Consider the following 13,442-nt stretch of genomic DNA (forward strand, 5'->3'; position numbering starts at 1 on the left):
GCTTTATAAGGGAACCAGTATCCTGTATGGAGCGTTATATGGGGGCCAGTATTCCGTATGGAGCCTTATATGGAGGCCAGTATTCTGTATGGAGCCTTATATGGGGGCCAAGTATTCCGTATGGAGCCTTATATGTGGGGCCAGTATTCCGTATGGAGCCTTATATGTGGGGCCAGTATTCCGTATGGGGCCTTATATGGGGGCCAGTATTCCGTATGGGGCCTTATATGGGGGCCAGTATTCCGTATGGGGCCTTATATGGGGGCCAGTATTCTGTGTGGAGCGATTCGCTGGTTTCTGAGCTATTGTGGAACTTACAATAGATATCACTCATGTAATGTAAGAAGTGAAATCTTTGCATTGTACTATATATATGTTTCTCTGCGGTATCTGTGCATCATTAATCGTGGTATGTATTAAAGGGGCCCACTGAGACTCTTTCGCCCGGGGCCCAGAAAAACCTGGAGCCGGCCCTGGCATCTTCCAGATTACAGAAGATGACGTTATTATAACACATTCTCACTCAGCCATTTCTTGTGAATGATAGTAAATTATTTTGTACAAACCAAGCAGCAGCTGCAAAAGCAAACAAGATTTTAGGGTGTATAAAAGATAAACAAAATCCCAAGATCGACTAGTTTGTTTAGCTTGTTTACCTTAGAAAGAAGATGCCTCAGAGGAGATCTCATTTATATGTATTGTCAGGTGGCTAATGGTCGCGTAGTTGATGGGAGGTATATGTCAAAGAGATGGCTAGTCTCTGTAATGTAACCCGGAGTGTTTCTCTAGTGCATGTAGCAATAAGAGGATTGCTTGGTGCACCTGTGAGCCGGGTTACGGGTAGTTTAGAGAAATGAGCGGCTCTAGCTACCCACATACCTCACCTCTGGGTATGGTTAATAGCCTATATCATGGAGGCTGTTGTTTGGCACATGGTCTGTGTTTGGAGGGAGAAGGCCTCCTATGTGTTGTCTCCAGGCTGAGCTGTGTGCTGGATGCTTATCAGCCTGTGAGACCACAGGTCCAGTTTACCAGAGACTTTGCTTAAAGGACTGTTTTCTTTTGCTTTTGCCTGGAATAAAGCCTGTTTGTTTGCATTTTACTTTTGACGGTTTATGAAGCCAGTAAACCTCCATGAACATTTAAAGGAACATTCCTCCTGTTTGCCTCTTATTGCACCTGAGTGAGTACAATCCCTACAATTGGTGCTAGATGTGCGGACAGCGTTCCCAGCAGACGCGGATTGCATGTCCTGGGTGAAGTCTGCCATAAGCCAGCAAGTGACACCGGACAAGATGGAGGACCTGCTCAAGCATCTGTTGCGGGCGCAGCAAGCGCAGTATTAACAGCAACAAGCGCAGCACCAGCAGATGCTACAGGAACAGCAGATGGCGAAACAGGAGACCACCAAATTGCTTATGCAGCAGCTCCAGCAGTAGGTCCAACAGGACCAGTGCCAACAACAGCAGCAGCCGATCGATTTGCTCGCAGAGGCGATCTGTGGCTCGGCAACAGCTCCGACTACAAGGTCAGTGGCGATTTATTTTTTTTTTTTATTTTTTTTTTTTTTAATCCGGAAGGTGGTGAGGGGAGCCCTGCAGAAAATGACCCTGGGGTGATATAGAGGAATTCTTGATGGTGGACTGCAGCATAGGATGCCGCTGTTCATATTACGCATATTTGGCCTGCAGTGTGAACTGTCCACCCAGCACAGGGCCACAAGGGTCTCCCGTGAAGGTGAACGGGCGGCAGGTAACGGCGCTGCTAGACTCTGGGAGTCTGGTGACCCTTGTGAGGGCCCCTCTTCCTCTCCAACTGATCCTGGGGAAAAAAGTCGACGTACGGTGCATTCATGGCGATGTTAAGGACTATCTTATGGCCAGAGTTGACATTGAAACGGCCCATTGAACTGAGTCCCACAAAGTCGGCGTCGTTCAGGACTTGTTGCACCCTATTATTATAGGCCAGAACTTTTGTTTATTTTGGGATCTGTGGGGGAGGGTTCAGGGTTTGCTGGCGCGGTTAAGAAACCAGGTAACCATGAAGAGGTATCACCACACCCAGAGTCAGACAGGTTTCCTTTTTGTGTACTTGTGGGGGATGAGGAGGTAGGGTCCCCTGAGTCTGACATTCCAGAGTTAGGGGTGACCAGCGAGAATTTGGGGTTTGCCCACATAGGGACCTAACTTTGACGGAAGCCTTCAATAATGTCATGGTCATAAATGGGGTGTCACAGAATCCAGGGGCTGACACAAGGTTTCCCTATTTTATGATAAGTGGGGAATTGTTATATCGTGTCACGAAAGTGAGGGAAGAGCTGGTGGAACAGTTAATAGTCCCGGGTCCCTATAGATGGAAGGTGTTGGACATAGCCCATTCGCATATCTTGGGAGGACATCTAGGGGTGGAAAAAGTGCAGGAACAGATTATGCAGAGGTTCTATTGGCCAGGGTGTCACCGGGAAATATTAAAGTATTGCAGGTCCTGCCCTACGTGTCAGTTAACCTCTCACTTTTGAAGTCCCCTCGTGCCATTGCCCATTATTGAAGTGCTGTTCGAGAGAATTGCCATGGACTTGGTTGGTCCCCTGGTTAAATCTGCTCGTGGCCATCAATACATATTGGTCATCCTGGACTATGCCACACTCTATCTGGAAGCAATTCCCCTGAGAAACTCCTCCACCAAGAGTATAGCCCCCGAGTTGGTTCACGTTTTTCCCCGGACAGGTTTAACAAAGGAGATCCTGACCAACCACTTTATGAGTAAGGTGATGAAGGAGTTGTGCAAGGTCCTGCAAATCTCCCAACTGACCACTTTAGTATACCATCTTCAGACAGATGGCCTTGTGGAAAGGTTTAATAAAACTCTCAAGAGTATGCTGAGGAAGGCTATAGAAAAGGATGGTAGACACTGGGACTGTCTCCAATTGTATCTGTTGTTCTCCATCTGAGAGGTCCCACAGGCCTCAATGGGCTTCTCGCTTTTCGAACTCCTGTATGGCCGACATCTGCGGGGTCTCCTGGATATAGCAAAGGAAACCTGGGAAGCCAAAGTCACACCCCACAGGAGTCGCTATGATGCAGGAAAGGATTGCGAAGGTGATGCCCATCGTAAAAAAACATCTCCAGGCACAAGGGTCACAGGCCAGGGTCTACAACCGCTCAGCCAGAGTGCGGCAATTCAATCCTGGTGACAGAGTCCTCGTTCTGATTCCTACCGGGGAAAGCAAATTCTTGGCCAAGTGGCAAGGGCTGTATGAGGTGGTGGAAAAAGTTGGTGAAGTGAACTACAAGGTTCATCAACCGGGACAACGTAAGCCGTACCAGAGATACCACGTCAACCTCATCAAGCCGTGGCAAGACAGAGAGGCTGTGGAAGCTCCATGCTTGCTGGCCAAGCCAGAAGGTGACGTTGGAGGAGTTGCAACAGCGGAAACGCTCACGAAGGCCCAAAAACAGCAGTGTCGGGAGTTACTGTGGAAGAACAGGGATTGAAGCTTGAAGAGGACAATTTGCATATTCCAGGTGCCTTCTCGGAAAAGCGAAGAGTCTCCCTCAGCTAGAAGATCGTTGAGTACAGCCGGGACCAGCAGCTTGGAAAGCATCGCCAAACCAGGGATTGAAGCTTGAAGAGGACAATTTGCATATTGTTTATCCTAGGGTATCACAAGAAAGAAGACAGACATCAAGTCAGCAGGGACAAGGAGCAGCATGGCAGATGTGACAACCTACATGGTGAGCTGCAACATGTGCTACATGTTCACAGATCGACCAGAAGATGAAACCAACTTCACCTGCCAGAAGTGTAGACTACTGGCTCTTTAAGAAGAAAAGGTGCGGAGACTGGAAGAAAGAACTGCGACATTAAAACTCATCAAGGAAAATGAAGACTTCCCGGACAGAACAGAAGCGTCACTACTGGTCACGGAAAGTGAAGGAAGCGTCAGAGAACCTCTAGAGGCAGACAAGTGGAGGCAAGTGACCAAAAGAAGCAAGAAGACCATGGAGACACCACCAACCACACAACTGAGAAAGAGATTCCAAGGACTTGTGGAGGACGAAGATGGCACACCTAAGGATGAGGCACTACCAGCAAGCAAAGAAGAAAAGAGCACCCAGAAACACCCAGAAGCGACAAGAAAAAGGACAGCCAAGAAGGGAAGAAGAGTGGTGGTGGTGGGAGACTCACTACTGAGAGGAACAGAAGCAGCTATCTGCAGACCGGACATAACCGCAAGAGACGTATGCTGCCTCCCAGGTGCGAAGATCAAGGATGTTACCGATAGGATACCGAAACTCATCAGTTCCAAGGATGTCCACCCATTTCTTCTGATATATGTTGGCACCAATGACACGGCAAGGAAGGACCTACCGACAATCTGCAAGGACTTTGAAGCATTGGGGAAGAAAGTAAAAGAGCTGGATGCGCAGGTAGTTTTTTCTTCTATCCTTCCAGTAGACGGGCATGGCGTCAGGAGATGGAACAGGATCCTCGATGTGAAGAACTGGCTGAGACGATGGTGCAGACAACAAGGATTTGGATTCCTGGACCACGGTGTGAATTACCTCTATGACGGACTCCTTGCCAGAGACGGACTACACCTCAACAAACCCGGGAAACACACATTCGCCAGGAGACTCGCAACACTCATCAGGAGGGCGTTAAACTAGAAGAAGAGGGATGGGAAGAAAAACGCCGGACACTAACATGAAACCAGAGAACATGCTAATGAAAGATATGAAGTGCGACAAAGAAGGTCCAAGACAAGATACTTGGAAGGGAGGTAAGAAAATTTCTAATACAATCCACAGGGAGAAGATTGGAACAAAACAAAATCGTGTAAACTGCGTGCTAGCAAATGCCAGAAGCCTGACAAACAAGATGGATGAACTGGAAGCAGAAATATCTACAGGTAACTATGACATAGTGGGAATAACCAAGACATGGTTAGATGAAAGCTATGACTGGGCAGTTAACTTACAGGGTTACAGTCTGTTTAGAAGGGATCGAATAAGTCGGAAAGGGGATGGAGTCTGTCTATATGTAAAGACGTGTCTAAAGCCTACAATACGGGAGGATGTATGGGAGGGAAATGAGGAGGTCGAGTCCTTATGGGTGGAGATACATGGGGCAAAAAACAATAATAAAATTATCATAGGAGTCTGTTATAAACCACCAAATATAGCAGAAGCCATGGAAAGTCTATTAATGAGACAAATAGACGAAGTAGCAAAAAATAACGAGGTGATTATTATGGGGGACTTCAACTACCCCGATATAGACTGGGAAACCGAAAGCTGTAGATCTCAGAAAGGAAACAGGTTTCTGTCAATTATCAAAGACAATTATTTGTCACAACTTGTGCAGGAACCAACTAGAGGGACGGCCCTTTTAGACTTAATATTAACTAACAGGCCAGACAGAATAACAGAGGTGCAGGTCGGGGGGCACCTGGGAAATAGTGACCACAACATTATACAATTCCACATGTGCTTCAGTAGGGTGCCCAGCAAGGGAGTCACAAAAACACTGAACTTCAGGAGGGCAAAGTTTGATCAGCTAAGAGATGCCCTTCACCTTATAGACTGGGATAGTATCTTCAGTAATAGGAGCACGGATAGAAAATGGGAAATTTTCAAAACAGTCCTACATAGTCACTGTAGAAGGTACATACCTTATGGGAATAAAAGGGCTAGGAATAGGAGGAAGCCAATGTGGCTAAATAAGGAAGTCAAGAGGGCAATGAAAAACAAAAAAAGGGCTTTCAGTAAACTTAAACAAGAAGGCAGCGAGGAAGCGCTAATATCTTATAGGGAAAAAAACAAAATCTGTAAGAAACAAATAAGAATAGCAAAAGAGGAGACAGAGAGACTAATTGCCAAGGAAAGTAAAATGAATCCCGAACTGTTCTTTAACTATATAAGCAGTAAAAGGATTAAAACTGATGGAGTTGGCCCATTGAATAATAACCTGGGTAAAATCATAGAGGGCGATGAGGGTAAAGCAAACCTACTCAATAGCTTCTTCTCCACTGTTTTCACAAAAGAAAACAATTTATCGGAGGAAATGCAGAGTGATAAAGTAAACCCTCCGCTAAATATCACCCACCTAACCCAGGAGGAAGTTCAGAAACGCCTAAATAATATAAAAATAGACAAGTCACCAGGCCCAGATGGCATACACCTCCGGGTACTAAAAGAATTAAGTAATGTGATAGACAGACCGCTGTATCTGACGCGCCCCTGGGCCTGAGTCGCGCAGCGTTGCGCACGCGGGAGCCTACCCGGAGCCGGATCCGATAGGGGTAGTAGTCTCGTGGCGGTGACCCGGTCCGTGCCCAGGGAGTCAAGCTGAGTGGCAGAGTTTAGCAGTAGATGGTACGGTGTTCGACTACGCCACCCGTTGAATGCGGCTATGAGGCCGCCGCTGCAGGGCAGACCGCTGAGGCCGGTGGTACGATTGTGCAGCGTAGATGGTATAACCCCAAACGGGAGGGGTATGGCCTCAGGGCAGCCGACGTGGATGATGGGGGTAGCAGGAACCACTCAGAGACGATGCGGTGTAGTTCAGGGTCTTTACTGGTGATAAAGATAGACCCTCCCGGAGTACTGGCTAGCGATCGGGGCCTGGTCAGTCTTTGAGCAGATGGGATTTCCCCTGGCCAGGCGGAGTTGTAGGCCTCCCCAACTAATTGTACTCTTCTGGCTACCTTGCTAGAGGCGGGTAAAAGTAGCCCACGTCCCTGAGTGTACCGTGTGGTGCTCACCCGTATGGCCGGTGACTCGGGGCCTTCTGGTAGCTTCCGCTCCACGACGGCGGTGCTGGTCCCACGCGTGTGACCGTGACTTCGGGTTTCTTGGCCAGAGGACCTGAAATCCCCTGCCGGTCGGTTTCTGCTGCTGGGTAAGGATTCGTCCCCACAGCCTCGGACTCCGGGTCCGGTGATAATTCTTCAATCAGGGCGAGCTCTACAGCTGCCAGCCCCTGATTCCTTGTAGCACTGCTCCCACTGAGCTCCTGATCTTTCTTTCCTATAGCTGCTCCTCTCCAGACCAGACTATGTCTCTGTCTGGGACTCCTCTTCTCCTCTTCTTAACTAACTAACCCTGCCTCAGCCCCAGTTTTATATAGGGGAAGTTCTTCCCCTCCCAGGACTGGGCAGGAGGTGTGGCATGCATAGGATTCCTGACCAAGAAACCTCCCACCTGCTCTCAGACATAATATTGCTATTACTGTGGAAACCAGACCCCTGGGGTGCCACATTCCCCCATAGTGAATTTTAGTACTCCGGGACTAAACATATTTTTGTAAACATAACAAATTATAAACAGAAACAGTACAATAAAGAAAAACACATTAGGATGGTCACGGCGTGTCCGCAACCGGGTGCAGTTTTTCAAGAAAACAAGGGCGTCCATTTCACCAAAAACAGGGAGACGTAACCAGGTAGGGGTCTGTCCTGCCCCGAGTCCTTAACAGTCTTTAGTCCGTTCCTGGGTTACGCTCCAACCATATGCACAAAGGATTCCCGGTAAATCCACCAAAGACTCCTATGAAATAATTAGAAACACATAATTATTTACAAGTAACAGAAAACAAGTGAATACAAATAATACAGTCTAAACACTTAGATCCTCCAACGTATGGGGAGCTGGCCTCTAGTAACCCTAGTGGACCTACGAACCTGACTGACTGGTCCTGAGCTACAGGGTGTAGGAGCTGTCAAGGGTAAACTGGGCAGCCGTCTACGGACTCTTTGGCTCACTAGAGGTATGGCAGGCTCACTATAAGCAGAGGGTCGATTCTCCTGGTCTGCTTGTGTGGGGTCTTCTGCCTCCTGGACCGGCTGCTCTTCCAGCTCCACCTGTTTCTCCATAGGCACTTGGGATGCTGGTTGGAGGAAGGTGAGGACGGGTACCACAACAGCACCATTGACTTGGGTCCAAGACCGGGGGAAGTCTCCAAGTACAGTACGGACTGTCTCTGTCTCTTCCTCTGCGGGTTGAGGGTCTTCTTGTTCTTCTTCAGGGTTCCGTAGCCGTTCGGGGCACTTCTTCAGGTGATCTCGGGATACAATGGCTGTGGTTTCCCCTCCGTCCTTGCTGATTGTACAGACCTTTGGGTTCTCGTGGCTCGAGGGCAGTACGGTGTACGGGTCCTTCTCCCACTGGTCGTCCAGCTTGTGGAGCCGCCTCTTCCTCTTCAAGACCTGCTCTCCAGGTACCAGGGGAACAGCGGGAGCATGCTGGTTATAAGCCTTCTCCTGTCTCTCTCTAGCTTGACAGAGACTTCGCTCCACGCTCTCCTGCACTTTCCGGTACTGCTGCTGCCTCTCTGTGTCCCAGTCTGCTTCTGGTGAAGTGTCCTCGGGTGTCAGGACTCCCATCTCCAGATCAACAGGGAGCTTACCAGGTCTCGCTCTCATTAGGTAACCCGGGGTACAGTTGGTAGAACCTACCGGGATGTGGTTGTATAGGTCCACCAGATCAGGCAGTTTCTCAGGCCACAGACTGCGTTCTTCCAGGGGCAATGTTTTCAGAAGATCTATCACCACTTGGTTCATTTTCTCGCAGAGTCCATTGGTTTGCGGATGATAGGGTGTTGTTCTTATCTTCCGGCAGCCATACAGAGTGCAGAATTCCTGGAAGACCTCCGCTTCAAAGGCAGGTCCCTGGTCCGTCAGCACCTGCTCTGGGTATCCGTGTGGACGGCAGAAGTGCTGCTGGAAGGCTCTAGCTGCTGTTTGAGCCGTTAAGTCCTTGACGGGGACGACAACCAAGAACCGGGAGTAGTGATCCACGATGGTTAACGCGTAGACGTAGCCACTTCTGCTTGGGGTCAGTTTTACACGATCCAAGGCTACCAGCTCCAATGGCTGCCTGGTGACGATGGACTGCAGGGGAGTCTTCTGGCTGGCACGGTCCTTCCTTCTTAGGTTGCACGGGCCACAGTCTCTGCACCACCTCTCGATGGTTCCTCTCATGCCTACCCAGTGGAACCGCCCGCGCAGCAGGAACTCCAGTTTCTTCCATCCGAAGTGCCCAGCTCCATTGTGGTATGCCTCCAGCACCATAGCTGCGTCCCTTCTTGGCACCACTACTTGCCAGACCAGTTCATGCGTCCGGGAGTTAACCATTCTGCGGCACAACTTCCCCTTGTAAAGGAACAGTCGACTCTTCTCACCCCACAGTTGTTTGGTCTCCTCCGAGCATCGGGCTGAGCCAGCATCTCCTTCACCAGTCGGACGGCGGGGTCACTGTCTTGCGTTTCCGCCCAGTTGTAATGAGGTAAGGGGTTGAACGTAGCAGATTGCTTACCCCTTACAGGGTGCGAATACTGGATAGTCCCATGACGGTGGAACGCGGGGAGTTCAACTTCTTCCAGTTCCTCTGGATCTTCTTCTACGTCCGGTAGGTTTGGCATTCTGGACAAGGCATCCGCGTTGGTATTGGAGCGTCCTGCCCGGTATTTGATAGTGAACTCGTAGTTGGACAAGCGGGCCATCCATCGCTGCTCCAGGGCACCGAGTCTTGCAGTGTCCAGGTGTGTCAACGGGTTGTTATCCGTGTACACGGTGAACCGGGAAGAGGCGAGGTAGTGCCTAAAGCGTTCGGTGACTGCCCACACCACTGCCAGGAACTCCAGCTTGAATGAGCTGTAATTCTCAGGGTTTCTTTCGGTGGGTCGCAGTTTTCGGCTGGCGTAAGCAATTACCCGTTCTTTCCCCTGCTGGATCTGGGACAGTATGGCTCCTAGCCCGATGTTACTTGCGTCGGTGTAGAGGATAAAGGGCTGGCTGTAATCAGGGTACGCCAGGATTTCATCCCCCGTGAGGGCCATCTTCAGCTGGCGGAAGGACTCTTCTTCCAGCTTCTCCCATCTGAAGGGTGGCTTCTGGTTCTTGGCCTTCCTGGACTGGCCTATCAGGAGGTCCTGCATAGGAGCTGCCTTTTTGGTGAAACCGGGAATGAATCTTCGGTAGTAGCCTACCAACCCGAGGAACTGCCGCACTTCCTTTACGCTGGAGGGGCTTGGCCATTCCTTAATTGCGGTGATCTTATCAGGGTCGGGAGCCACTCCGTCAGCACTCACCACATGTCCCAGGTACTGCACCTTTGGTTTCAGGAGGTGACACTTGGAGGGTTTCACCTTTAGGCCGTAGTTTGCCAGGGCTTCGAACACTTCCGCCAGGTGTTTCAGGTGGTCCTCGTAGGTCTTGGAATAGATGATGACATCGTCCAGGTATAACAGGACCGTCTCGAAATTTCGGTGTCCCAGACAGCATTCCATCAACCGTTGGAAGGTTCCTGGTGCGTTGCAGAGTCCGAACGGCATGCAGGTAAACTCGCTAAGTCCCATCGGGGTGGTGAATGCGGTCTTCTCCCGGTCCGCCTCTGCTACAGGAACCTGCCAGTACCCGCTAGTGAGATCCAAAGTAGAGAAGAAATTAGCAGATTTTAAAGCAGCCAAAGACTCCTCTATCCTTGGTAAGGGGTACGCATCTTTGTGTGTGATACGGTTGATTTTCCGGTAATCTACACACATTCTCATGGTGTTGTCTTTCTTTTTAACCAAGACTAGTGGAGCTGCCCAGGGGCTACAACTATCCCTGATTACTCCAGCCTCCTTCATGTCTCTAAGCATCCCCTTGGCGTGTTGGTAGTGTGCAGGGGGTACGGGTCGGTATCTCTCCTTTATGGGAGGATGGTCTCCCGTGGGGATGTGGTGGTCTACCCCCTTTACTCGCCCGAAGTCTAACGGGTGTTTACTAAACACTCTCTCGTACTCTTGAACTACCCGATAGACTCCCTGTTTCTGGTGTGAGGGAGTGGAGTCAGTACCCAAATGTAGTTGCTGACACCAGTCCTCCATTTGTTGCTTAGAGCCGTTACCTTCCTCTGGATGAGATAGAGGCAAGGGTTCCACGGACTGTACTGAATTTTGGTCGATGGTATACAATTTGGCTAGCGTGGCATACCGGGGCAGGTACACTTCCCTCTTCCCGATATTTATTATGCGAACGGGCACCCTCCCATGGCGTACATCAACCACCCCCCGTGCTGTCAAAATGGTGGGCCTACTGTCTGAGTAGACTGGCTCCACCATTGCCTGGTAATCTCTACCCCTCAGACCAATAGCTGCCCGGCACCAAATCATCATTTCACTTTTTGGGGGCATGGCAATAGGGAACGGGTCACACATTCGCACGCTGCCAATCTCACCACCGGAGAGTTCCACCTGTTGCCGTCGCATCAGTGCCCGGATCTCTTTTTGGAGCACTCGCTGCTGGCTGGAGCTGGCGTTCTTGGCAACCTGCTGTAAAATGAAAATCACCTCTGCAAGACAATTTTCAATCACATTAGTTCCCAGAGTTATCTTTGGGTGACTCTCGCGCTTGTCAATGTCTACAATGATCAGTCCCTGTACTGCCAGTTCGACTCTACCGATTTTAATGGTCATCTCTTTAAATCCGATCTGTGGCACGGGCTGACCATTGCTGGCAATGATACTCAAGTCGTCGTCAGGGTAGCGGGTTATATCCGAGTCATTCCAGTACTGCTTGAAGAGCACGTACGGGATGGTAGTGACCTGTGACCCGGTGTCAAGTAGGGCACTCATGGGAATGCCATCCAGTACCACAGGCAAGACTGGACGTCCTCCCACGTATTTGTCACGCCAGTTCGATGGGCCTGGTGATCTTATTCCTGGGGGTTGGCCCTCTACCCCAGGTTGTGCCAGTTTAAAGGACAGTACCTTGCCATATGTCCGGGTTGATTGCAGCGGCGGCAGATGGGTTGTCCGTCCTCATTGTATCGGTCGCTGGGTCTTCCTCTGGCCGGTGGGGTCCTCCTTGGTCGTCGCCACGGGATATCCTCCGGTCCGGACGCCAGCTGGATCTTCCCTGGAGCAGAAACCTGTAAAGACTGCACAGTTCGGGTTAGCGCAGCAACGCTTTTAGCTAGCTCTTGGACCTGATGGTGCAGGTCTGGAGCCGGGTCATTGTTCAAAGCCTGCGCGTCAGCTCCCACAGGCCCTGCCGACAAGGGCACCGCCTCCTGGTGGTAAGCGGTAGTAGGGCGCCTGTGGGTCACAACGCCACCCGGTGCCGGTTCTCGGAGCACCTGGATGGCTCTGTCCTTGAACTGTGCAAAGTCCAGATGAGGATCCTGTAAGGCCATTGCCCGCAACTGGGTTCGGTGGGCATTGCAATATAGTCCCTCTATAAATTGTTCAGTCAACAGCCTGTCCTCGTTTCCCACGCCGTCAGGGTCGGTCTGCTTAATGGCTCTCAGGGCCTCTTGTAGGTTTAGTGCATAGTCCCTTATATTCTCATGTGCTCGCTGTTTGCACCCGTAGAATCTAAGCTTAATCTCGGCTGAGGTGCGGGTATCAAAGGTGTCCCTCAGCCGGGTTAATATCCCTGCGACAGTCCTCCTCCCAGGTGGCCAGGACTTTACCTCCCTTTGGGCTGCCCCGGTTAGTTGGGCCACCAGGATGCCCACTTTTTGCTCTTCTGTGAGGGGGTACACCTGGAAGAGGCTATCCAGCTTTTCTCTAAAGTCACTCAGGGTATGTGACTCTCCTGAGTACTGGGGTAGCCAGGCTGCCCCCGGGATATAGGGCATGGTGAAAGGCATGACCGCAGCAGCGGTGGCGCTGGCGTTGGCTGTGGCAGTGAAGCTCTCCTCTGTATCCGACATCCTCCTCCTCCCTAGTGGACCGTGGCCTACCTTGCGATGATCCTCTTCCGTAGGCCGCGGCTCCGCAGTGGATCGTCAGGGTCGAGGACCTTCCGTCGCGCTCCTGTGACGTCGGCGTCTGCTGGGCTCCTTCCAGGACCTTACGCAACGTCCGGACGTGAGGCGGGGCTTCAGTTCTCGCGCGCTTTCAGAGTCCACGCCCCTCTTCTTCCCGCGCGGCGTCTTCAAGATGGCGTCCAACGGCGGGAAAACTCCACGGATGGCGGGAAGAAGGCAGAAGATGGCGCCGGATGGCGGGAAAACTTCGCGGATGGCGGGAAGAAGGTAGAAGATGGCGCCGGATGGCGGGAAACCTCCACGGATGGCGGGAATCTTCACCACTGGTAAGTTTGAACAGTCTTTTTCAGGCACGCAGTACCCGGTGGTTGCGGGCACGAGATCCTGCCGACTACGCCAAAGTTGACGCGCCCCTGGGCCTGAGTCGCGCAGCGTTGCGCACGCGGGAGCCTACCCGGAGCCGGATCCGATAGGGGTAGTAGTCTCGTGGCGGTGACCCGGTCCGTGCCCAGGGAGTCAAGCTGAGTGGCAGAGTTTAGCAGTAGATGGTACGGTGTTCGACTACGCCACCCGTTGAATGCGGCTATGAGGCCGCCGCTGCAGGGCAGACCGCTGAGGCCGGTGGTACGATTGTGCAGCGTAGATGGTATAACCCCCAACGGGAGGGGTATGGCCTCAGGGCAG

General features: G+C 51.2%; 1 protein-coding gene across 1 annotated transcript in view; it reads right to left on the bottom strand.

The window, feature by feature from the left end:
* Positions 1 to 13,442, bottom strand: part of LOC141167219 (uncharacterized) — a 109,795-nt gene that overhangs the window by 25,947 nt on the left and 70,406 nt on the right. Inside the window, exons 5-6 of the mRNA XM_073654667.1 lie at positions 9,502 to 10,152; positions 8,459 to 8,671 (exon numbers count right to left, since the gene is read on the bottom strand). Of these exons, the coding sequence (XP_073510768.1) occupies positions 8,459 to 8,671; positions 9,502 to 10,152 (864 nt within the window). The remainder of the gene's footprint in view (positions 1 to 8,458; positions 8,672 to 9,501; positions 10,153 to 13,442) is intronic.

The sequence above is a fragment of the Phyllobates terribilis genome, unplaced genomic scaffold (assembly GCF_046119375.1).
Source record: "Phyllobates terribilis strain yellow unplaced genomic scaffold, ASM4611937v1 Scaffold_11__3_contigs__length_659146591, whole genome shotgun sequence".
Classification (NCBI taxonomy): Eukaryota; Metazoa; Chordata; class Amphibia; order Anura; family Dendrobatidae; genus Phyllobates; species Phyllobates terribilis.